This window comes from Megalops cyprinoides, chromosome 6 (assembly GCF_013368585.1).
Source record: "Megalops cyprinoides isolate fMegCyp1 chromosome 6, fMegCyp1.pri, whole genome shotgun sequence".
Lineage (NCBI taxonomy): Eukaryota > Metazoa > Chordata > Actinopteri > Elopiformes > Megalopidae > Megalops > Megalops cyprinoides.
Window position 1 is genome coordinate 10017873 of NC_050588.1, and position 26715 is coordinate 10044587.

Consider the following 26715-nt stretch of genomic DNA (forward strand, 5'->3'; position numbering starts at 1 on the left):
GTATTTTGAGTCTTCAATATGCCGCTTCTTTGTTCCTGAAAGAGATTTGATGTGCAGGGGCAGACAATAATGTATTCATTATGTCTGTAATTAGCACAGCAATACAGGAATTGCCTGCTGCATGTCAGCTTGGCGGTAATGAGATACTGAAAGCTACGCTAAGCTTGCAAAGTGAGCACAGATATGATCTGATGTCCAGGTGGTTGGGTATTTGGTCTGGTTTCACAAAGCGGCTCTTGGTGGGACTGGTGGTGTTAAGTTATATTTTTATATCGCAAACTTATTTCATGACTGTTCTATGCATACAGTTATTGCGCAAATTGTATCCAGTTTGTCAGAATGCTGCCGTGCTTGCAGGCGCTACCAAACTTGGTAAAGCTTGCCAACCCGCAAATGCTCACGCTTCTTAGAGAGATAGTTGTCCACCTTGTGTGTGATGCTGTCTCGGAGATTGCTACGCCTCTCGTGTGCTGAGGAGCTTCCACAGGTGTTCTAGCGCCGCTGCTATGATGACCATGTGATTGTCTTCATATCATGCAAATGACAACGACAGTTGTGTCCATGCTTATTATTATTATTTTTGCTTATTTTGTCCGTGTGACCAATAAAAAGCAGAATATACAGAACCTTGTTGTTGTGGTCATTGGGAATTAGGGATTAAGAGTGTTTGTATTGTGCATGAGGGCGCGCTGCGCCACTGGCCCAGTTCCATGCGACGGCCTGATTCACTCACACAATCCTCTTAAGCGCGCTCGAAAGCCTTTAAGTAGTGGGTCACGCGTCACGTGCATGACTGTCGGGAACACTTCATGCAGACATACGCCTCGTGGGATCAGCAGGACCAAGATTAAATACTAAGTTCACGCAGCCGAAATAACAATGATGCAAGATAGCTGTCATGAAAAAAATGCTTTATTGGAGAGCTTTTGACAAGTTTGGACACAGGCTGAGAAGTGAACGCTTAGAAGACTGATTCAATGATAAGACTATAAAATGCCAAAAAGTCTAACATATCACCATCAGATAAACATCTGTCATCAGTCTATCACCTCTACCCTCTGTGACTTTGACTGGCATCACAACATGTTGAAGTTTTTTGTGCCAAATTAGGCCAGGAGTGTTGTAAAGTTCAGTACTGGAGATATGTCAGTCCTGAATTTGGAGTCATATTTCATTCAGTAGCTGTGACCCATGGGATACCTGGCTTCATTAATACCTAATGATATATATTCAAATCCAACCTTGAAGCTGCAGGTCCAGAACGTGTCTGAGGCATAGCTAGGTCAGCTACTGCTATTATTGTTTGATTTGATAACTTTAACTCTCGTCCATACTAATCTTGTGACAGAGGCCTTGGAAAATTGTTGAATTTTATGTCTCCAGGACAGGACGATGCACACTCCTCAGGTAGAAACAGAGATAAATTATAAATAACCAATAAATAAAGGTTTGCTGTATAACTGGGTCTCTAGAGCTGTGGTACATTCCAGACCACTCCCTTGTTCCCTCAACTGATCCTTCATCAGCGGTCAGACGGTTAAATGAACTGCACTATGCTGATCACTGATCCAGGGTCAGCCGCGTGAAGCACAGGGTATTGCTTGCTCAGGTGCAAGCTGCCAGGCGCTCGCCCCTCTGGCGAATGTCGTTCAGGATGGTCAGCAGCCTCTCGTCCAGGCCGGTCATCCTCTGAGACTTCTGCTCCAGCTGGTCTGACATCAGCTGCAGGGACTCCTCCACACCTGGGGACAGGAGAAGAGGCGTCAACAGGCGGGGTCAAATGCCTAAAACCGATGGGAGAGACCGAGCTACCCTGCCCGTCTCCCATGATGCTCGGCGGCCTGCTGCCACCATGTGTCGTACCTGTCAGTCTCCTCATCATGTCCACGGTATCCTGTATGAGAGTGCCCGCCTCCTCCTGCAGGTGCTGCACTCTGTCCCCGGGGGAGCCTGCGCCGTCCCCCCTGCCACTGGACTCCTTCGCCTTCTGCTTCAGGAGCTCCAGCTGGTCCTCTACAGCCTCCAGGCCCTGCACACAAACACACACATTATTGAGTGTAAGGACTGCAGAGCGTATTCAATGGCATGTAGGCAATATTCACTGTATCATCCATACCATCCCATTAAAAAGCACAAAGAATAGCTCAGGGTGAAAACATGAATTTTAGTTTTGTTTGATACTTGATTCTGTTGGGTGCACCCATTTCCTTGGTACTGAGTTATGGCATTTTTCAGGTACATATTGCAGGTCTTTTATGGATGAAGTGCCTATTTAGGAGCACTGACATTGTCGTACATGGGAAAAAATGGATATTTACATGGTTTTTCTTTCTTTACCCAATTATAGCTTTTTATGGAAGAAGCCAGGCATTTGCTATACTTTTTTGCTGTACACATTCTCTTTTACTGGCATAAAAACCTGCTGTGAAGCTTAAGTCATTAAGACCTGATTGATATAATCAATGTCTCCAACCACTCATTTGAGACACCACCCTTGGGGGGGGGAATTGGCCCTCTGATTGGCTCACCTTGGCTGCTGCATCTGCCTTCTCCTTGGCAGCAACTGCGTCATCCTGGGCCTGTTCGGCCAGCAGGCCGCTGCTCTCCACCAGAGCCTTCAGATCATCCAGCTGCGGCCGCATGGCGGCTGTCAGGTCTGCCACTCCCTCCAGAGCTTTCTGGGCAGGGCCGAGCTGAGCTGTAGTCTGGGAAAATAAAATATATATAAAATATGTTATACTTACAATATTATTGGTAGTTATTGCTCTACTGTTATACCAATATATTGACGATTTTGTTAACTGCGTAAGATATCGCCCTTTTGAAAGCCAGCTTCAGCAGCATTGCACATTGCGACATGCTGACAAAACATAAAGTTTGAATATTGGATCATCGATGTGAAGAGAGAAATGAAAGTAAGAAAGAAAGGAAGAGAAAGAGGGAGTGGAAGAGAGAGAGGGAAAGACATTGTGAGAAGAGGCAAGAGTGGGAGAAAGGCCCTGAGAAGAACAGGATGTGAGTGAAAGAGAAAATGAAGGAATGGACGAGGGAGGGGAACAAAGAGGCACGCTAGAAGAAGAAAGGAAGGACAGCTCTCGCAATGTCTTGCATGCCACCAGACCAAGCCTGCCGACGGCCAAGCGTGGTCCGGTTCCCACTCACTGCATCTTTAGATGCTGTGATCTGCACTCTGTGTTTAACTTGGGTCGTGAGCTGCAAGGGAGGGTCAGCTGGGCGGTTAGTGACACGTGTGTGCGGCCTTTACTGCCTCACCTCTTTGATGTTGCTGTTGATGGTATCCACGATGCCCAGGCTTTCCTGGATCTTGGACTCGGCGTCCTCGACGGAGGTCTCTGCGCTGCTCAGGTCGCCCAGCAGGCCGTCGACTCTGTCCTTCACTCCCAGAGCCGTGTCCCTGTGGCGCGCGCACAGCAACGTTAGGGCGTCAAAAGGCAAACGTTAGGCCAACGTCACACCGACATTAGTTTAGTGTCAGACCAATAAGGTCAATTAATACAACACCAGACCAATGTTGCCCAAATGCAACGATCGCAGCCACACACACACACACACACACAGACCTTAGCAACATCAGCATGACAACAGTAAGATGACTGACATGATACTGAGACACAGCTCATCTTTACAATCAAGAGCACACACAGTCATTCTGTTTTTTTCACACCCTGGGTTTTACCAGTACATAAAGCACTGTAGAATCTGTGTCAGTTCTGGACTGTTTCAGTGTTCAGGCTGAGAGTGGATGTGCTGGATCAGGTTGGGCAGTTGCAGTACCTGGCGTTCTGGGCCTCCTCTAAGAGCCGGCGGGCCAGGTCAAGCTGTGGAGTGGTGCTGGCCAGGAGGCGCGTGCTGTCGGGCAGGCCAGCCGCCAGCTCACGCATTTCCTGGATCTTCCTCTTGAGGGTGGCCAGGCTGAGGGGCAGTTTGGTGTTCAGGACCCCCTCAGCCACCTTCTGGATCTCGGACGGGTCAACGGTGGGATCTGCACAGACGCATACACACACACAGGGCATTCAGTCTCCACAAACAAAAGCACACACAAGCCACTGAGTCTCCACAAACAAACGCACACACAAGCCACTGAGTCTCCACAAACAAACGCACACACAAGCCAGTCAGTCTCCACAAACAAACACGCACACACAAGCCATGCGGTCTCTACAAACAAACGCGCACGCACACACACACACACACACACACACACACACACACACACACACACTTATGGTGTGCACTAACAGTGTACCTTGCAGGAATTTCCTCAGCTTCTGGACAAACCCCCGGATGTCCTCCAAGTCTGACTCAAGTTCATTCCGAGCCTGTTTAGTCTGATTGGCCAGATTATCTGCGGTCAGCCTCACGTGATTGGCAGAGTCCTGTGTCTCTTGGATCTGTGAAATAAAGGGAGGAGGGGATAAGCATCATTTACCTTCTAAAAAGCAATCAACTACTTATTCAAAAATTTATGCATTATGTTATTTGCATTTAGCAGACACACTATCCATTTACACAGCTGGACATTTATTGAGGCATTTCTGTGTTAGGTACCTAGCCCAAGGGTACAGCAGCAGTGCCCCAGCAGGGAATTGAACCAGCAACCTTTCAATTACAAGCCCTGCTCCTTTCCTCTATGCCACACTGCCCCCCTAAAGCTTGCACCTGTGTGGATTTGAGCCCATAATGTACTGGGTGGATGTTTGCTGCCCTAACCCCTATGCCATCATACCGAAGGCAATCAGTGCACTCTTCTTCACTCACAACTCTGTTGGCAGACTTGCCCGCCAATAGATACTTTTACGTTAATACACCTGAACAAATGGACTGCATTTATATAGCGCTTTTCTACTCATTTGAGTACTCAAAGCACTTTACAGTTATATGCCTCACATCTACCTACTAGTGGCAGAGGCTGCTATACAGGCTTACCAACTGGCCACTGGGAGCTGTTGGGGGTTCAGTGTCTTGCTCAAGGACACTTCGACACTTTGCCAGGATAAGCCAGATTCGAACCAGGGAACTTCCAATCCCCAGTCGACTGCTCTATCTCCTGAGCCACTGTCGCCCCACAAGCCCAGACAACACACAAGCCACACTGGCTGAACAGAGCAGGTGACACCCACCCCTGTTGTCAATTACATCGTGGCGCCGCTCTGGGTTGGTGCTGTGAGGAATCACAGTCTTGTATCTCTGCAGTAGCGTGCTGTGGTACTGTGTTGTAAGCGCGCTCTAACTTTGTGGTTCTGAGCCTGACAAAGTGTTTTGTATTGTACCATCATACTATGGTTGACTGTGGCAAGCAGCACTGCACTGTGTCTTTGTGGTGGTAAGCAGTGATCTGTGATGCTGCTCTGTGCCATGCTCTATTACCATGCAGTGCTGTACCATTCCCATGTAGCAATGTGCCGTACCTGTGTCGCAGCCCCTGTGATCTTGTCGTTGAGCTCCTGCAGCCTGGCTTTGACCTCCTCGGTGTCTGCCAGGGCCTTGTTCCCAAGGGGCAATGCTCCCACGCAGCTCCTGCCCTCTACACAGGAGGCGGCCCCAGGGGCGGGGCACAGCTGTCCGTCACACTTCAGAGGAGTGCAGGGGGTGGAGCGAGTGCTTCCGCATACCTGCAACAATATAATCCATCGGTGGTCAATTTACAGTCCATGGCCGATCTATGGTCCAAGTGCACTGCGGCTCACTCATTCAGAAGCTGCACAGCACTCTGCCACAGTAGATGGGGCCAAGATTATAGTGCACTGATTTGCTCAGCTCTGGTCTACCAAGACCACCATCTATCTGAACATGGGTGGGCGGGGCGAGGGCGGGACTCACCTGCACTGCGGCGGGGGTGAGGTCGGGTTGGGAGGCCAGCCGGTAGTCCAGGCTGTCCAGGTCCCTGGTGTTGGCCAGCTGGACCGTTCCTTGCAAAGTGAGCGCGTCGCCCCGGGCCTCCTCGGACCGCTCCAGCACGGGCCGGGTGGCCTCCGCGCCCTTCACCGCGTCCGTCGAATCCCGGTACGCCTTCTGGATGGTGGAGTAGGCACCTGCGGGGGCAAGCCGAGCGGGACAGGTCAACACTGAGGCGTGGGTAATGCTTATCACTTATCGCTTACCTACACAACTTACGACACTAGCATGTATTCTTTAATGGCAACTTTCTCTATTTTTAAAGAGGTAAGGAATAGGCACTCTGACACCCTTAAAATGAGTGCTATAACTTTTTTCGTTACGGTGTATGAAACATTACGCTGCATGAACCGCACATGCTGAAATGTCAGAGTTTTGCAAGCTCTGTTGAAAAGCAATTTAACAAGAAAAAAGACAAAGGTAGAAAATAACGAGCAGGATGAGAGTTTGAGGAAAGTGCAGAAGAGAGGCGACCCGAGCGGGCTCTGCCTTGGGGCAGTCCCGGGCAAACCCTCACCTTTAAAGTCAGAGGTCACGACGTTTGTCAGGCTGGCTCGCTTGGCGTGGTACTCCTCGTTGAGGCCCTGCAGCTGGGCGCTGAGATCAGCAAGCTGCCTGATCAGCGCAGGCAGCTGACCCGGAGTGAAAGGTTCTGGGTTCAGTCCGTTGGCCTGCTCCCTGGAGGGAGGGAGGATATGTAAGTCATCTGTGCTCTCTGCATCTTACACTCAGCATACAGCATCAGTGCAAATACTTCATCAAAGGGTACTCAGCAAAAAAATTACTATTGTACATTTGTATATACTTAATTCGTTTCAGACAAATTCCCTTCAAAAAAGGTATAGGTATTAGTACGTGAAGCTGGGTGAATGTTGTGAGCTGAGTGTGCCGAGCGCATGAGCTGCATACTTAGACAAGCTCTTATTCTATCTAATCTCTGTCATATTTATACCTTCATTGTCCTTTCAGTATACTTAAAATGTGTAGCTTCACCTCAGAGGCTGTACATTTCTGCACTTTAGTAGCATCTCCCCCTTCAGCACAAATGGACAATTCTGTGACCGTAGTAAAGGCGGTTGTTCGAGGGTCTCACCTGAGCCTGCGCATCTCTTCCAGGGCCTCCGTGATCAGGCTGGAGGATGGGACTGGAAGGGGCAGGACATCCCGGATCTGAGTGAGGCTGGCCTCCAGGGCCCGGATGCGGGGGCCCAGGTCCAGTTCGGCGGTGCCGGGCAGGGCGGAGGCACGGGCTTGAAGTCGTTCCAGGCTGAGGGTGAGGTCCTGGATCTGGCGGTCCAGGGTGAAGAAGCAGGAGGGGCAGATGGGGCAGTTGGGGTAGCTGTTGCAGTGCCCGCGGGCGCAGGAGTCGCAGCGGGAGCCCGTCACGCCCGGCAGACACTGGCACTCTCCTGTCCGCTTGTCACAGCTCGCCGTGCCACTGCGCTCGCATTTACAAGCTATGGACACAAGGGGGAGACAAAGAACTTTTAACTCACATCTCACGTCACAAGGTCAAAAAGAAGATGAAAATGGCATTGTCCAGGTCAGCTTCAATATATTGATAAGCCTGGAGCTAATGAGGGTAAAATAACTGCACTGCTAACCAGAATTGTTATCATTATCATTTCCTGTGTGTCTGTGGTTTCTGGTTTGAAAGATCTGCTCTCAGTGAGAGGCACAGAGGGAGGAGTCACACAGGGGGGATGTAGGGGTGTATACGTACGCCGGCAAACTCTGCGTGGGTCACCGTAAGTGTTTTCAGGGCATCCGCTGCAGGTCCGTCCCCCAAATCCTGGTCGACACTGACACTGACCGGTCGTCTAGCGGAAAAAAAAAGCACCAACAGAGTCAGCCGCAACACAGGGAAACACCCAAAACGCACACATCATACACATCGAACAGCTCACAGCCAGCCCATTGGTAGATCCTGCAACGACAGTAAGTCACCACTGGCTGTGGCTAAAACAAATGAAATGGCACCTCATTGCTATGTGGCTCATTCACAATGTTTCCCTCAGCCTAGACAAAAGCTCTAGTTCTCCTGGAAGCAGAAACCAGCAGCACTTCCTCCTGAGGCCATGCAGGGCAGAACACGGACAGGGCCAGGGGAGACAGGGGCCTACCTGGTCGCAGGTTTGGCTGAGGGAGTTGGTCAGGTCACAGTTGCAGGGCTCGCAGCCACGGGGAGAGAAGGGGTTCCAGTAGTTGGGGGCGCAGCGGTCGCAGGAAAGCCCCTGGACATTGGGGCGACAGGGGCACTGGCCGGTCACAGGGTCACAGGAGTTCGACAGGGAGCCCTCTGAATTGCAGGAGCACTCTAGACACACACACACAAAATGTGAAAATAAGGTGGGGGGGGGGACACTTAGCGGCAATATGGAGCAACCTACATTTTTTCAATGGCAAATGTTATTTAAGTACACATACAGTTCCTGTTCCTCCAGTACTATGTACTAATGTACTATAAGAGTCCCGCAGTTACACAGCCATGGTGTAGTATCTGAGGGACAATTAAAATGTGAAATATTTTACAATCAAAATGAATAAAGACCAAACACCTCTTATCTCTGAATGGTAAATTAGACTCTGGACCTTAAGACCGATAAGTCAGATCCAATCTGAGATGTTTCACTAAGTAGGTTCATCTGCATTGTTAATAATAAAGCCATCCAAGAGAACGGATGAGACCGATAACATTTCAAGCACACAGCGCTGTAAATATCCAATATCTGAAAATGTGATGTGTGATGACCGTGTGGGGAGGGGTGAAAGGTCACTCACTGGTGCAGCCCAGGGGGTTGGCGGCGCTCAGGCCGTAGTATCCACTCTTGCAGCGGTCGCAGTGCGGGCCCTCCACGTTGGCCTTGCAGCGGCATGCCCCCGTGTCCGGGTCGCACTCGGCGCCACCCTCAGCCCCCACCACGTTGCACTGGCAGCCTGTGTAGGGCACAAACGGGACGACGTCAACATCAAATATGATACATTCATCCAGTTACATCACATTCACTCCAGTTACATCACATTCACTCCTGTTACATTACATTCACTCCCATTAGATCTATAACCAAACCAACACCCATCCACCCCCAGTTCGGGGGCTCAGTGAGGGCCCTTCTGAGCCCCCTGAGAGTGCCTGTGCTTGGGCAGCAGGGTGAAGTAGGCACCCAGGCAAAGGGCTTTGCACCGACTTCAAACATCCCACCATGTGTCCTGTGTGTCCGGTATGACCATTACCTTTACCTGCAACCTATAACTGTACTATTGTGTTCATCACGCACATCTGTATTACAAAGCACATCTAACCTATCAAATCCATTTTGGACACATACTTCTTGAATACATTGCTTACTGTTTAGGCAATGATTTTGTACTTTTTCCTTTAAAAATGCTACAGTAATAATAAATGGATGAAGTGAAAAATAAAGACCCTATAGTCTTTTTTAGCTTGAGGGAGCATGGACAGAGGGCACTCACGCAGGCAGGCGTCCGGGCGGTCGATGGTGCTCCTGGGGTTGCGGTAGAAGTTGGGGGCGCAGCGGTCGCAGCGGGGCCCGGTGGTGTGGTGCTGGCACCCCTCACACACGCCCCCACTCACCCGCCCGCTGGACTCAAACAGCACGGGGTCAAACCTGCAGCTCTGGGCGTGGTTGTTACACTCGCAACCTGCAGAGGGCGCCACATGGAGAGACAGAAGGTTCAAACAACAGAATTCACAAGTGTAGGCCGTGCATCAATTGTTAAATCAACAAAATGGTTTCTGCCTTTGTTTCCTTCTTCCTTTGTGCTGCACTGAAGTCAATATATTAACTTTTTCATAGTTTAATCTGTATATTTCTATATTGTAGAATGTCTAGAAAATCTATTTCTAAATTTTAGAATTATTATGAATCTGAAGATTTTTATTCAGGCAAATAGCATAGGGGCACCTGGAGTGTTAAAAATATGTAATATCCAATCTAATGAAGAATAATCACTTTTATCTAACCCTGTTTGACTGTGTGCTCAACCCCCAGATTCCCCCAGGGAGTGAGTGCCTCCGGTAAGACCATTTGCCTCTGTATCTGCATGTGCATGTGTGCTGAGTGCGATGGAGAAAAGCATTGTGGGATACAGGAGGGAATGGTGGCCCAGGGAAGTGCATACGTTTGCAGGTGTGCGTTTGGCCCTCCTCGGCGGGCCTCCAGGGCAGGTCGTTGTACAGGTCCGCGCAGCGTTCACAGTTCACTCCCGCAGTGTTGTGCTGGCACTCACACACAGTGTTCACCTGCTCCGCGCACACACACACACGCACACACACACACAGACACACACACACAGACACACACACACACACACACAAAGGGGGTAGAGTTCTGTTACAAACAAGCCCAGCTGGCTGCTTTATACGATTTATACTTTATACTCCGGTTTTAGATCACAGTTACATAAGTTGTTACATAAATAGTTCTTGCCTTTATCCACCATATTCATTTGCATAAACATTCGAAAAATATCACTAAAAGAAAACACACTGTTGGGGTCTCGGGGCATGCAGCTGGGTTTTTAACTTTTTAAATGCAATATTGTGTCATAACAATAACCTAATGGTGGCAGTGGCTCTGTCAGATTAAAATCACTGTGACAAGTTGTCTAGTATGTTATAAATAACATGTACAGGTCTGTTACATTATAGATGACTGTGACATGCCTCCATATATCCCAGCACTGTATGTGGGACCCCTCACTCTCCCCTGTCCATTGCCTCAGTGCGCGACATTACTAGCCCCCCATGAATGCACTCCCTGTCTGTAGCTCATGAGCGTCCCCCGGTGGCCCGTGGGTGTTACCTGTGTGTAGGGCAGCTGGTTGTCAGAGGTGTCTGGCAGGCAGCGGTTGGCGTGGCCGTGGCAGAAGCAGGAGCCCAGCACCTGCATCTCCCTGATGGCGTAGAAGAGGCTGGGGGAGCGGCCAGGCAGGCGGGACACATCCGCCAGCTGGGTGAGGTTCACCCGGAGGTTGGTGTAGTCAGACAGCGCTGTGGGGTTAAACAGACCCGTTTAGTTAGCGGTTAAACGAGGCTACAGGAGCCCCATAATGGGTGGAGCTACCATGTACTGTCATTCACTGATTTGCGTACTTGCGTACAATCACTGACTTGTATGGACTACGCCAGGGACTTTCTATTCAGAGTCAGTTCTGTTGCTAATAGCACAGGGTAGCTCCACCCACCTTGGGGTTTAAGCACCACTCATGAGATCAGTAATTTTCCCGCTAAACAAATTACCACTCAATGACTCAATATACTAACAGATGGACTGTCAACAATGTGAAACCCCTAACGATCAAATGTTTAGAACAGAGATGCAACAGCCTGATTCTTTAGGGATGTAATTCCACTGAACGATCTTTATATCTGTACTCTCTTAGGGTCAAACAAAGATATGGTACCTGTGCCCTTAAGTCAAACAGCTGACTAATTCAATTAGGTAACTTATAGATCAGGTTAACAACAAAAAACAGTCCCCACATGAGGGGATGGAACACATTAAATAGAACACCTTACCCTCGATCTTCCGGCTCTGGGAGGTGTCCACTGAGGCAAACTGGCGCAAGGGACTGAAATGGATCTAAGAGGGAGAGATGAGAAGCAATTAGCATGTACTGGGAAATTTACAATTAAAGGCTGGACGGAAACATTCATTAGCAGTTATTTATACTGGACATCCAGTTACAATCAGACTATACAAAATCAATCAACAGTAATGTTAGTGTAATAAAGAAATTGTGCACTTCATCTGTTAAGAAGAGCCTCAGTTAAAATATTTGTAAGTGCCGATGGATGATTCTAGTTTGTGAGAACGATCATAGACAGGGTGGCGTGCTCACAATGTGGCACTGAGTGGAACTGTGAGGAACATCTTGAGGAAAATAAACCACTCTTTGCATGGTCACACAGAGGACAGTGATTGGCTCTGACCATGTAGCTGCATTGGCAATGCTGAGGGGGTCAGAGCAACCCAAATGAGGAGTAAATACTGCTCTGTTGCAGAAGTGGTCAGAAGAGCTGGACCCACTAGAGAGGATTTAGTTACATCCCTGGTCATGTGACTTCAGTACCCTTTGCTTTGAGCGACTAAACGTGAATGTAAATGTACTGCAGACAGGGCAGAGTTAAAGGGTTAGCTGCTGCACTTACAGTCTGGTCCAGATATGGGTTGGTGGTGATGGATGGCAGCGGGTGGCAGTAGGTTCCCTCAAGGTTTTGGGGCAGGGAAGTGCTGACGTGGGGGAAGGTCGATTGGCAGTCGGAGGCCATGTAGAGGGCTGGCTCCCAGGTGTGTCCGAAGTCTGTGGATCGCTCAATCACCAGGGCGGTGGGGCGTGGTCCCTGTGAACAAAAAACAGGGGGGTGCTGTTATACTCAGGAGAGAAAGCTGGGTTTGTCTGTAAAGTGGTGGTCTGGGTCACCAGAGCCTGCACCTGCTGGAACATTATGCATGATCATACACCTGGAAAGTCCCTAAAATTTGTATGAGTAGCCAATATGAGTTAGTAGCCAATGTGTAAATCTGTGTCAACAACCATTATAAAAGAAATCATTGATGTAATAACACATTGAAAGGACATGTTCAGGATTATAATTTGGGAACATGATATTTATATGGATTTTCATGGCATCCTTCCATCAAGTGAGTTTTACCTTGAATGTCACAACCAGGGTGTCCAACTGGAATGTGTGCTGTAGGTCCAGCTGCACGCTAACCGGATTAACATCTGGAGGAGAAAACAGCAGAGAGACAGAGAAGGGGCATCATTAACATCTGAATCCTTTCCCCTTTACTTGTTAACCTCCTTAACTTGCACTGCACAAGTCAAGCCTTTTCCTCAATTAAAAGATCACCCATTTTGTTCCATTCAAATTCTTACAGAACACATCGTTGTAGTTCCCATGCACTCTTCCATTTTTCCAAAATGAGCTACAAGCTACTGTATCTATTCAGCCAAAATGCCTTACTACATCTAGCTGAAGAACTTGTATCACAGACACCCACATAGTGAGGGTATCAATCGACTAGACATATGAAATGTTAAAAAGGCCAATGAGGGGTACAAAGTGGTGTGAGGGAGAGATAGAGGGTTTCTGGAGTGTTTGGGCTCCAGTGTTTCACAGAAACCAAAATGTCTGCTCACTTTTCCTGGACTGCCACCACCTGTCGGGCCCAGCGGTGGAGAGGACGTTCTGGAGAGTGTGGGCGTTCCGTGCGTTAGGGTTCCGTGAATCACATGGGCAGCATTTCATCCTCCACTGTGGGAGAGAGGGAGAGAGGGGGGCATCAGTCACACAAGATGACAGTAATATCAGGGTTTTACAGGTTCTGATGCAGACAAGCCACTATTATCTATTTGTAAACTCCCCATAGAAAGTACATTAGCTTTATGGTATGAACTTTGGCTGGGAGCCCTTTATGTCTATGATAATTGCAGCCTTGTCTGCTTGTCTGACGATGAGTGGGCCATAACTAATTGGTTTCTGTAGTATGAAACAAAACAAGTCCCTATATCTGGATGGCATTGCAGGAGTGTTACCACTATTTAATAAGGTGCAACGTCATGCAGAGACAATGAGTGGCATTGGTGAGGCAAAATATCAACAGATGCTGTTGAATTATGGAAATTCAGCAGGAATTTCACAAAACACAGACCCCTGGAGCTACTTTACCCAATGAAGTTGAAGTGAAACATAAATTAGTAAAATCTGGTGAAATTGAATCCCATCTAGATATTTACACATCTTTAACAATGTAGCTTGAGACTGGACCCATAAAAAACATCCTCAACATAAAATATAGACATGAATGCTAAGGTATAAAACTAATTATTGGGACACAGAGCAAAAGGGTACATAACACGCAATGGCACACCAGTAAGAACCTGGGAGATTCCACTGCGCTGGAATACAGCATAAATTTGGCAGCTACCCAACATAAACACACACCAAGCAAATGCAAGCACAGAAATGAATTTGTCCTTCGGGGGTCATTGTGCAAAGCTGACAGACAGCAAAACTCATCCCACATCCTGCCCATGTGTCTGACCCCCTTCTCCTTATATGCTATCAAACCTCTCTTTAGGTGGTTATCAACAGAAGCCGTCAAGAGAGGCCTTCCTCTTCAGGTTTGCATACATCACACAGCCGGTATGGCGTAAACCCAGCCAGATAAATCACACCTGGGCACTAGTCAAATCCCACAAAACTTGAGTAAGCAATTTCAGGAGGACATAAAGAACACAACAAAAACTGTGTAGCGCGCTGATGTTACCCAAGGATAGACGAACAGCACAGCATAAACTGTGACAGCACATCAGAATTTTACGCACTGCTGGCGTATTGGTCAAGCCCTGTAGAGTAATTTCCTGGGGAAGTTTGACATTTCACATGTTTTGACCACGTATAGTAGCCGTGACGACGTCTCAAAACACCCACACAGTGGCGGTTGACAGGAAGGGCTTTGTGTAAGACCCGTGCACTCATCCCCCCACCCCCCGGGAGTGCTACGTGCGGCGTGCCAGCAGAGAGCCTGGCTGGGTGACTCATGGCTGGCTTGGGTTTCAGCCTAGTCAGGTTGCACAGTCAGATCAGAAAACGTGGCACTGATCCCCGGTGAGGGGGCGCAGGGTAAGGGTGGGTGGGGCTGTGGGGGGGGGGGGGGGGGTACTGGTGATTGGAGGAAAGATCAGCCACTGATCCTACATGGAGGTTAGGACTGCTGCAAGGCAGAGAAAATCACTGCTAAATTTACCTCTACCCTTCCACACACACAAATATGATTTCAAAATTCAGCTGAAGGTAAGTTGTCCATTACTCCACTTCCCCACAAGGAATAATCAGCAAATAAGCAAATAATTTCACACATGACCCTAAAGCTGACATACAGTATAAACAGACTATGTAAGATAAAGTTTAAGAAAAGTGTTGCTTTGATAAAACTACGGTCTGAAGAATCCACTGTTCAGAGCTGAGCATCGGTTTTGAGTGGGCATAGGGCTTTGCAGATACTGCTGATCTTTGGCTGTAAACTGAACATGAGAGAAGCAGTGGAAAGCCCATTTGCAACCAGTCAGTTTTGTGCAGGAATGGGACACGGGAGCGACAGGAAAAAAAACCACAGGCAGCACTGGGCTTTGTACATGGAAAGCTCTGGAGTCACAGTGATCCAAGCGCTGCCAGGGAGACAGCTGTTACTCTATAATATATGACTCTCTGCCATCCCATCGGTCCATAATAAACACTTATATCAGCACCACTCATCATCACATATTCTCAAAATGCGTACACCTGTCTTTAAATGAAACAGAACTGAGCTACGCTCAGAGTGGGAGAGGTGAGTTTTGCTAACAGAGATGGAAAAAGGGGAAAAGTTTCCGCACACAGTTGGTGCCACTATGTTTAGAGGTATGGTGAAAAATGAGATATAGATTTTAGAGAATAGAGAATAGAGATATAAAGTGTCCCATAATAATAATACAAAAAACTGAATAATTTTTCTGTAGCTCTGGCCCACAGCCACATAACACTTTCACAATGCTGCACGAATATGGTGACAAAACGTTTAACATTGTTCCAGTGACAGGAGATTGTAAGGAACTGTGTGTTAGATGGCCTGATACATAGCGGAAGGGAAGGGGCTGCAAATCTTTTTTAAAAAGTCCTATGGGGTAGGCCAATGAGAGGAGCAATATAGGCGCGTAGTATTCACTGCCAGAATCTTGTCACATAAAATGCCTCTCATGAACATCATTACATACATGGGATCTGGTATGTGAAACTCCCTGTGTCAGCTGCACCTCTTCAGTTAACATTTAAAACGTGTGTCACAGTAAAGACCTCAAAACCCAGCAGAAATTTTCAAAACAGAAAAACAGCCAGAGTGGTGGTGGGACCACCTCCCTGGAGAGTCCCTGCGTGTTCGGCTCTGGACCCCCACCTCGGGACGCATCCGGCTCGGCTGCTTTAGCTCGCGACCCTGAGCCCCGACTCTGGACGGGGGACAAGGGAAAGGGCAGCCAAAATCCAGCAGAAATCTGAACCGGTGGCCAAGAGGAGTTTGTCCACCATTTCAACACCCCCCTCCCCCCTTATCAGTTGTGCAACGCAGTCAATGTTAAGGGTTCTGGCAGGGAGCGAGGTGGGCTGGATCCAGCTGGTCCCAGCTCGGGAGCAGCAGACGTGAGGAGCAGGCAGGCACGCAGCCTGAACATGGGCAGCAGCACTGCTGGGAGACCCTGTCTGGCTGACTGGCCCATGAACACAGGTTAAAAAACAGGACTGAAAACATCAGGTTTCAAATGTGAGGCAAGGAACACGCACACTCATTTGAATCAGAGTACTAATAACAATCAGACATCCTTACCACTAAAAAGTGCAATAAATCCAGGCCAATTTAAGAGTCTTCATTGATATGAGTAAATATGTACCCGCCTGTGAGGTATGTTACTGTATGCATTGGAAATGGGTGGAGTGTGCAGATTCCCTTCTGCAGCAAATTTATTTCCATTCCATCTATTAGATTGTTCTGAGAGCAACCCTGCCACCCAGATTGTTCATGTTTTGTCTGCCATGTTTAAATAGACAAAGCATTCACGTTTTATAACAATCAGCACTGTGAAAGCCTCAGTGTTGAATCTGCTGACACCAAACGTGCCACTTGGTAGACCGCATGCCTCGACAAGTCTTGATGGTTGTTTCGATATAGCATTTTGGGTTTTTTTGAATATTTATAATATGAAGTATTTTAGCTGATGGGATGGATTGTGACAGTGCTGCTCACAACGCTGAAAATACGTTCAAGATATCTTCAATTTGTGATCAGGTTGTATTCTGAATTCACTGCTTACACGGACTAACCTAGAGTATGGAGCAACAGAGATCATATCAGTTATAAGAGTGTCAATGTCAGATACATCACTTGAGTTCATGAGGCTTCCTCCAGCTAGTTTACGTTCCACACTTCCTGCAGCTCAAGAACAGCACTGTATTTGTCATCTATCTCACTCTGAGCAGTTTTTTCTCTATCTTTGTTAGCATTTTCCTCAATCATTTAAAGAATCGTAATAAAAATGTAAACATAATTTTGACATTTTTCTTTGACCAGCTCAATTGGAGCACATTGTTCAAGTGACACTTCTTAGATCCTTGGATACTATAACCAACACCACATTCACCATGTGCAGAGATGAGGTGATCAATGCCAGATTTACTTCTCCTGGTAATAAATCCCAGGGGTGAGACTCACATGGAATGGGGGCCACTTCGCGGCCACTGTGGGTCATGTCAGAAAGGCCCATGCATCACTCAGAAACCCTGAGTAGGCTTGGCACTGGGTCTGGCTTTTTTGCTGTTTAAGCACTCTTGTCTCCCAGGGGAATGGGGACGAGCCTTGCCTATCAGGCTCCTGATTGGTGCTTCCAAAGGGGCTGATGGGAAAGGCCTGTGGCCATGTTGGCCCGTCCGGCAATTTGCAGTGAGCCAAACGGTGGGTCAAGGGCAGCCAGGGACACTTGGCTGCCAGTTCGCAAATGTGGGTGTGCCATCTGCCTCAGCGCCCACTCCAAGTATCGCAAACGCCGCCGAAATGCGCCAGTCATCTTTCCAGACTCAAGATCATTGCATAGTGGCCATTCCTCGCTCTTCTTCTATGGGTAGCCACCATACATGTTGCACACCATACAGCACACACTATTAATGTTGCATTCAATCATTTCCATCTATGCTTTTCAGTTGCTCTGTCATTTTTGCTTATCTAGACGTGGTCACACAGCGTATTCAGGCTAATTGTATCGGCTCAGCTTCCAACACTGACGGTCGCGCAATGACCTTGACGGCAGAATTGCCGCTCTGTTCTCCAGAGTCACTTCTGTTGCAAGATATTACTTCAGCTCCCCGGAGTGCCTTCCAGTTATCCGGTAGCTGAAGGCTGGCTGCTGACCAAGTGGTATAAAGTTTACCGGCTGTACTGCCACGGGTCAGTCTTGTGTAAAATATTCTGTGGACTTTACCCCCACACTGTCTGCTTTGCCATGCATCCTGGGTTTGTCTATTAGTCTGGGCATTATTACATCCAGTATTTTCTTCATATCAGGTCACTGTGTGTGAGTAAACCCATAGTGGTGGGTGTGCTTGTGTTTATGTTGGGGAGGTGGCAGCACATACACATTTTACAGCTTGGTCTATGGTGATTCCGCCTCTGTTATGTCATGAACCATAAGCTCACTGTGTTCAATATAACACTGAGTATAAGTGCTGCCATCATTTGCCATCCTTTAAGACTAGCGGGATTGCAGAAACATAACTTAAATGTGTATGAGTGATATGTAGGACTACATGGCTATGAAGGAAAATTCATGTTAAATTCATGTTCAATTCACACTGATTGATGAATCTGTTGCACTTATGAACACATTACGTCCGCTGTCACAGTGGCCATTCTCCCCTGGCCCAGTTGTGGGGAAAAGTATTGCAATAGATGAGAACTTTCACAGGTTTCACTTTATTCCCCATGTTGATTTCATCTCATCAACATACGGGTGCTAAGACTGGCCAACTGCTTATTGTAACATATTTAGACAGTCTGTAATTACCATTGCATGTGGGACGAACACTCGAGAGTACCTAAGATTACAGTGGTCTAGACTTCAAAGCACAGGTAATAGACAGCTCAGCTTGGCTTCCATCACTGAGATGAGTCTAAGATATGTATGACTAGAAATGTATGACTAGTGCTTGAGTCATTTACATAGGGATGTTGTAAAAATTTTCAAATTTTCAATTTTTCACAGCAAATTTTCAACTAAATAAAAATGTTTTGGGCCGTACTGTTTCAGTATTAGCTCAGAATGGTCATTTGTGCACAACCACATTACCCACGACAGAAAACTAAGTACTGGTTCATTGGGAAAGTTATCAAAGTGTTTGAAATCGCACTACAGAAGTACAGATATAACAGTGTAGCTGACATGAGTAAAAGCCATTATAAAGGAGATGACGCAGTCTGTGAGTCTGGCCGCAAAGAGGGGAGGATCGTTGGCATGAAGAGAAAGCGATAGCGATGGTACATACTGCCTGATGCTACATGTCGAGACGGCCACAATATTTTAGTCTTTACTTAGCAACCTAGAAACACTGACAGTCAAAGACATGTGACCTGGAGGCAAATTTATATGACTCAGCAAAGTGGAGTGATTTACGTTTTGATCATCAGTGAGATGTTACGGGAACGCAGTGTATTAGAACAAACAAATTCTGTCTTTGGCTTTCAGCAACATTTTTTACAAGAATGAATGAGAATCACTACACAGAAAACTGCAGAAATATAATGTGGCTTTCTGTGGTGTGCAGAAGCACTTTATGTTTTCCCTTTCAGAAAATCATAGTGTATAGGGATATGGTAAATAAAAATAAATACATTTTAAAAATCCATTTGTACTTTTTCTGGTTATATTCTAACATTTTCCTCCTGTTCTACCCGTATTTTTTCATGTGACTCTAACATAATGAAATTAAACTGAAATTCCAACATGGGATATGAATCAACTTACATGTGCCCATGATCATATTCAGTAAGTTTTGATTTAATGTCCAGAACTGTCAGCACGGAAATAACAACCTTGTACATTTTGTTAGGTGTAATATGACATGTATATATGTAAATAATAGAATGTAAGAATAAAGAAAATGTAAAAAGAAGACTTTTAACTAAAAATAAAATCAATAAAAAAAAACCAATAAAAAAAATCAAAACAGTGATGGCAGTGATGTCATTGACCATAGTGTTTCATATTTGCATGTTAAAACTGTTAAATGTTCTTTCCCACATTAGACTCAAAAGACTCATGTCTCGCTCCAGTAAACAGGTGCTGGGAACTGTAATTAGACAACCTCAAGTACAGAGTGTTTCCCTGTGGTTGAAAAGCAAGACTATACAAGATGAGTCTTATTTTGCATAGATGATATCAGAGAGGAGACACTAAAGAGGGAGAGGAACACCCTTTACTTGATATACAGGGGAAACCACTCCACTTACATAGCAAGCTGAGCCCCTCCAGGCCTTTGCAAATTCAGTCTACTTGCCTAAGGAGGGTATAAACCATCGTCAAGTATTGATACTTCATATTATACAATTTAAGCGTATGAGAATGAATGAAAGCATTTCAATTCTAATACATGCTCGAATCTTAAAAGATGGAGAGATACCATTGCCACATCACAAATTGCAAATACTAGATTGTAACACAAAGGCACATCTACATATCTACTTCAGCAATGTAGAAGCTGTAAAGTGTTCATCAAGTACTTGTGCTTCTAGAAATTTTCGATCATCACTAAAAACATTGTGTGGGACTTTGTTGGTGGTACATATCAGGTGGATATTGTTGTATGCATAAGTTGTTTGCGAGTGCTGTCTCTTTCCCTTTTTCTATCTCTTTCAACCTTTCAATCCATTTTTTTTCTGAATTCTCGCTTTTACTGGTGCCTTCCATGGCTATACCCCCACTGCGCTGCGAGAGAGCGGTTGCAACATCTGGCGCACGGTGACTCTGGCATAAAATCCAGACAATTTCACAAATCAGACGACCTTCCCTCCCCTCCTCCTCCTCCTATTCCTCCTCCTCCTCTCTGCCATGGGCAGTAGGTATAGAGAGCAACATGCTGAGCCCAGATGGCCCACACTCCACTGTCTGTCTGTCTGTCTTTTTCACCGAGCTTTTTCACAACCACCATTAAGACAACATCGTTTAAAAACGGTCTGTAAACATCATTTATCCAACATATTTTCAAACAGTGCAGGAATGATCAGCTACATGACCTTCTATAATCTACGTGACTTCTATCACATCACTGTAATGGAACCAGTAACCTCTGGTGACAAGCCCTGTACCTTACCACTATACCACACTGCTGTAACTGAACACAAGTTTACATTAGGCTTGGCTTAGCAGACGTTCTTATTCAGAACAATTTACACAGCTCATCGTTCTTACACGTTAACCATTTATACTGAGGAAATTCGGATGAAGTTCTAAACCCAAAGGTCCCCTTGGGAGCTGAACCGGCAACATTTAGATTACATGCCCCCCTTCTCAACTCAACACCATAGTGCTGCCCCAACACATGCACAGAAAACACTACCCGCTCTCATAACCTTAGAACACCAATCAAACCATCACACACACAGAGAGGCTTCAGCCTTGTAGCTGGTGGCAGGTTCTTACCTCTCCTAAGGGTGTACAGAAGACCTCAGTCCCAGTCAGTCCGCAGGTGGAGGAGGCGTGGAGTTGGCTGTCCCGGCCTAGGAGCAGGTCACCGGGCTGGGGGTAGCAGGCCCCCCGTGAGCAGTCCTGCTGGGCGGTGGAAAGAGCAGCCAGGGCTGTGGAACGGAAAACCAGGTGTCAAAACCACAGAGTCCAGGGCAACACAATGTAAGCACACAGCGTACTGGGAGCTCGACCCGTTCAATGATCCAGGAACAGTTCACAGGCAGGAAAGTCCGTTTTGGGGCGTCTTCACCATGTTAGCTTATGGTCCGGAGTTTGAAATGTTGAGTTTCCCCACAATGGTTCGAATTATATGACAATTCAGAGTGGTCTTCCAGGGACGTACATGTGAATGACGATGAGGCAGAGAAGCCTCTTTGTGAAGCTTGTCTCCACTGAATAAAACGAAACTTTTTTACTCCATAAGATTCCATCTAAGATTTTATCTACCTGCAATACAGTTTGCCCCCTAACTTTTAGTGACAACCTTAATAGTGTGTTACTTTTTTCTTTCCTTACAAAATATGTATGAGCAAAAAAAAGTAACAAATGTATTTTTATAATATTAAGAGGAATGGGCAAACCTTACCAAAGTTTGAATAGCTTTAATTCAGCTTGAATTTTAAATACTCTCTGGATAGGAAAAAATTTCAAATGAGAGCAATCAATAATACATACCTGCTATTTGGAACAATATCCACATTTTGGTGTATTCCTATGTAATTACCTGCAAAGAGAGAGTAAAAGACAAAATATTTAACTTCAAAAAATATGCTCATTGTATATTTAATTCAGGTTTCCAAATATAATAACAAAGAACAAAAATACAATGCAAGAACAAAAAGGCTATAATAACTCAAAGCAATGATAAACAAAATACAAGCTAGGCAGTCAATACCACAGTAAACAGCCATAAATACTTTGGCTGGAGTAGTAAATTCACGCACGTGGTAAGATAAATGTACGGTTAAGATAAGACGCTGACACAGAGAAGAAGCTGTACTGTGCTGTGAACTTACCAGTTGCGGGTGCGCTTTTTGAGTTGTATGGCGTTTGAAGTTCAGGTATATTCTAAAGCCTTGTTTCCAGCTTCCTGTTCCTATATAGGCACAGCCTCACCTGGCCTGAAGTGATACAGAGTGTGTCAGAAGCACGGCAGACGGCCGCGCCCTTCCGACCCACCGCCACACCCGCACAGGCATGAATCAAATCATGCTTGAGGTCATCCACACAACAGAGAGAATTTCACACTACTGTTCAAATCTTTACGTCCTTCACCGTCCCCCATCCCTAAAGAAAGACCCTTTCTTTCCCTTCCCAAAGGGAGACAAAATATAAAATGATTCTCTGAACCAAACGACCAGTTATCATCAGAACAGGCTTTTCAATAGACGCAAAAGCAATGGACTGACCTGTCTCAACAGGAAAAAGGGAAAGTTTGTGTGCGCAGTGATTATGCAACACATAAAGGAAACTGCTAGTATCATTTAGATCTAGTAACATATGCTGTGGTGTGTTTATGTGCTGTTTTATAAAGTAGTTTTCCCCTGAAAACACAAAATAGCTATGATTTAACATATGACAAACACCCATCACTGTCTTGTCAGTGCAACAGGAGACAGTTGCAATAGGAGTATATCTATACATAAATATTAAATGAACAGACATAAAGCAAGGAGGACATCAACAGAATCAAAAAGGATGGCCATCATGGCTTAGTGACTCATTTTCACAGATCACTTTGAATATGGTAAATTACTAAAATAGTGCTAATAATTCAAAGCGAATAAGAAGGAAAGCAAAATGTAATGAAAAGTGCCTTGGCCAATCAATTGTGATTTTTGGAGACTCACTGTGGAGAATACAGAACCAAAGAACAGTGACTGAACAGGCTGGAGAGCACTCAGTCAACCGTAAATGAAAACAGTTTGAGTCTGCGGCTGAGATGTGGGCAACACCATTTATCTTGAAGCCATGGTTATCCTGGCCTGACCGCCAAGCAAAAGCACAAAAACAGAATATGTCTGTTGGGGTGGGGTGTCGGGACAGCTTAATCTGGAAATGTACACTGTTTACCCAGTTCTTACTCTAATCTGGGCTCAGCTGGGTGCTGCTGCTCAGCGGCCTCTGAATGCTTGTGGTTAACTCACACCAGTGACGAACTGGAGGCACAGTTCCAACCTGCAGAAGCAAAAACCTCCGCACCTTACCCTGAGGGCTGCAAAAATCAGGAAAAGGGATTATCACGATAAAGTGGCTGGAATTTTTATTCTTTTCTTTGGTTACAGCGGCCATGATTTCCCACCATCCCTCTTGCCAGCCTCTACTTTACCCTACAGCCATGGTATTGTCCTCAGATAGAGATGGTGAAGTTTATTTCAGTTGGTACAACTGTAATGCTGAGCTCAAGGACTACAATCAGTTAAACTTTAAATAAGAAAATACCTTTCCATTTATTGTGTTTACACCATGATCAATGATTAGGAGGTCGGAGAAAGGTGTGGCACAGGTGATAAATGCCATATTTACTTCATTAATGTACAGCTGTCTGTTGATAATCACAGCTGTGTAAAAATCCTTGGCCTGAGGCTACTCTGTTGCACCTTGTTTTTTTCCGCAGTGGCGGTGACTAACTATAAAGTAAAAAGGTGTGTCTTCAGTGATTCACAGCTGGCAGACTGCTGATGCCACACCCTCATTTCCGCTGCCAGGTAACCATGGAGATAACAGAGGGGCAGGGTAGACCTTCATGGTGAGAGATTCTGGTTTATTCAAAGTGTGTTTCTTTTCTCTGAAGGAGTGTGCTTTAGCTCAATCTGGTGTAACTGTAATTCCTTATAAAAGTTGGTGTTAAATACTTGTTATTTTTATAAAGGGGAACCATTTTCTTCATATAATCTTGTTTTTTTGCTTTGCAACACAGTTGTGACTTTTTCTGATCAGCCAACCTCCTCTTCCTGTATTTGGGGGACTAAATAAAAACCTTGAAGAAATTTTAAGCATACTCACTTTAGGATTTATGTTCCTCCTGGCCCCTCCCACATCTGCTGGTCCACAGTATTTGTCTGTGGGTCACACCATGTACTTTAGATAACATACCGACTGAGACCAAACGTGCAGAACACCAAGTCAAAAAGTGCTGGCACTGTTTCCACTGTGGAGAGAAAATTAGTAATTGTAAATTCCTCTGAGCTCCCAAGCCCAGTCAGCTCCACAGCTTTGAACTCTTGCGTGAAAGTTAAACTATTAAAAGACTTAAGTATCCTCTTGTCCTATATATTTTAGTAAATGTTGGTGTTGTAGTCAATGTGAAATCAAAATAAGGCCCCTATATTTAGATATCCCACAGCGAATCCAAATCTGTGGAAGTTCAGTAATCACTTAATAAAACAGAAAATATTTCTCAAATACACTTTTATCTTTCTGAGGCCTGATACCAATAAGTGCTTCTGTTTGACAAGGGATTAGTAGCTTGTTGGAAATCCATAAAGAAAAAACATTTGTATTGCAGGCTGTGTAAACAAATGGCCTTGCAAGACATTTTACCTAATAAAGGTCTGTGCTATCAAGGTTATTAAAGCCACACATCCACAACTCAAGGTCGGCCTCTCCTCATACTGATCAATGTTCTACAGCAAATGCTCACGTTACACTCATTCTCATACCCACAATACACTTCACCTCCAGCACTGCAGGGATTGAATGGACGATCAGAGAAGAAGAGAAGAAGAGAAGGGTTTAACTAAAATAAACCATCTGAGGGTCATACAGGAGAAGGTAGCTGTGAGGACAGTCACATTATTTGGACTTTTTGGGATGAGGCTAACAGCTCACATACCATAAATGAATGTAATGTGATATACACTACTTATTTATTGTAAAAACATGTTACAGTGGTACAGTAAGTACCGTCCTGCAGACAGTTGTAAATTAAAAAAGTAATGTAAAGTATCACATATCCTTTTCTAGAAAGGCTTACCCAGCTGACATTTTTAAATATGATCCATTTATACAATGCATTATTTTCTGAGGAAAATCAGAGTAGCGTAATCGAAGAATACATATGCGTCCATATATGCATGCAGTGCCCCACCTGAGAATTGAACCTGCAGCCTATAGGTTAGGCTAAAAAAAACTCAACCACAGCTGCTCAGCCACACACTCATGTAATTGGCTGAAGCGTCTCTTAAGCAAATAAACAATCGTAATTACACATGCTCGATTATTAGGGGTTTAAAGTACTCTGCAGGCAACAGTACACATGTTCTATGACGAGATATTTGCTTTGACGCTTCGAAGGCAGAGTTCATGTAGGCCGTGGCTGACACGCACTTTGCGTGAATTAATCAATATGTTAATCACATTTTTTTATGATGCGTGAGACTAAAATGCCAACATGGTTAAAAAAAATCAAACAGTTCAGTCATTGTTTTTGAATAGCTGTTAGAGACTGAAATGTATGTATTTAAAGTGTCATTTTAAACTTTTTCCCCTAGTAATCATAATTTTGCATTATATTAACAAGTGGCAAAACTTACTGTAACTGTTTTAACATTGTTCCCTTTTGACAGTCTTACAGTCTGTTCAGCGCAGGTTCTGAGCGGGCAGTTTCTACAGTAGGTGACGCGAGTAGGTGAAAGGGGAGCTGTGCGCTGCGCAATTCGGGGAAGTTTGTTTATAAGATTGTGAGTGACGTAATAGGCTTTTGCGATGAGCTTCCATCTGACATTGGCATTCTCGTAACAAGGGGTTCGTATGCGAACATGTTTCCCCTTCGCCAGTATGATGTGTACTATGACAGTGTGATTTGGATTTACATGAATTTACATTTACAGCACAATTGCCACAATAGTAATAGCTTGTTGATAGCTATGTCAATACAATGTTGCTGATGATTGTTGAGATCATCATTGCTAAACTTATGCTGACAGAATTAAGGGATTCGGTTACACATGCACATGTTTAGGCATTTTTACCTGAGCCAGCTGTGAGTATGCAATCGACAGGGAAACCAAACAAGGAAATCACCAAGTAGCACATTTTGGTCCCCGCGAAACGCGAAGACTATTAACTCGTTCTGACAGTTCATAAGTTGTATTAGTTTTTTTCTCCACAGAATAACACTCAGTATTTAACCACTGTATAGCGTTCACATTTAGGAACCACCGACTTGAGAGATGTTCTAACTGCATAAGATAATGGTAAACATGTTCAGGTATGAGATATTAAAGATGAGTAGCCTGAGAATGAGTATCTATTTTCATGCATAACAACAAAGGAAATTACTGATCCATCTGGACAATAACTACATAACATATAAACATTAAGTACAACGAAATTCCACAAATCAAAATTTCATTGATTTGACTAGTCAGTGGTTAAATGTGAACTTGTTTACAAGAAAAAAACATTAGCAAAAAAAAAAAAAAAAAAACCTTGCTGCGTTGACCAGTCACCTTTGAACTTAATTACGGTTGGGGATAGTTGGAGGGTGATGGAGTACGTGCG

The 26715-nt window shown here is 45.4% G+C and overlaps 1 protein-coding gene across 2 annotated transcripts; it reads right to left on the bottom strand.

The window, feature by feature from the left end:
- Nucleotides 1–926: 926 nt before the first annotated feature.
- On the bottom strand, nucleotides 927–25824 carry si:ch1073-15f12.3 (laminin subunit beta-3). 2 transcript variants are annotated; one of them, XM_036530305.1, is made up of 25 exons: nucleotides 25746–25824; nucleotides 24217–24272; nucleotides 22227–22331; nucleotides 21886–21934; nucleotides 21166–21320; nucleotides 13087–13201; nucleotides 12596–12669; nucleotides 12092–12283; nucleotides 11459–11522; nucleotides 10743–10930; nucleotides 10060–10180; nucleotides 9391–9579; nucleotides 8698–8853; nucleotides 8040–8233; nucleotides 7640–7736; nucleotides 7010–7373; nucleotides 6434–6594; nucleotides 5842–6053; nucleotides 5430–5633; nucleotides 4268–4412; nucleotides 3796–4003; nucleotides 3274–3415; nucleotides 2529–2705; nucleotides 1864–2029; nucleotides 927–1742 (listed from the first exon to the last, which is right to left on the bottom strand). In XM_036530305.1, exons 4-25 carry the CDS (start codon nucleotides 21908–21910, stop codon nucleotides 1606–1608), a joined length of 3486 nt encoding a protein of 1161 aa, XP_036386198.1. In that variant the 5' UTR covers nucleotides 21911–21934; nucleotides 22227–22331; nucleotides 24217–24272; nucleotides 25746–25824; the 3' UTR covers nucleotides 927–1605. The 2 variants fall into 2 exon arrangements, with proteins under 2 accessions (XP_036386198.1, XP_036386199.1); XM_036530306.1 differs by lacking the exons at nucleotides 24217–24272; nucleotides 25746–25824 and having other exon boundaries at nucleotides 22227–22422.
- Nucleotides 25825–26715: the final 891 nt, after the last annotated feature.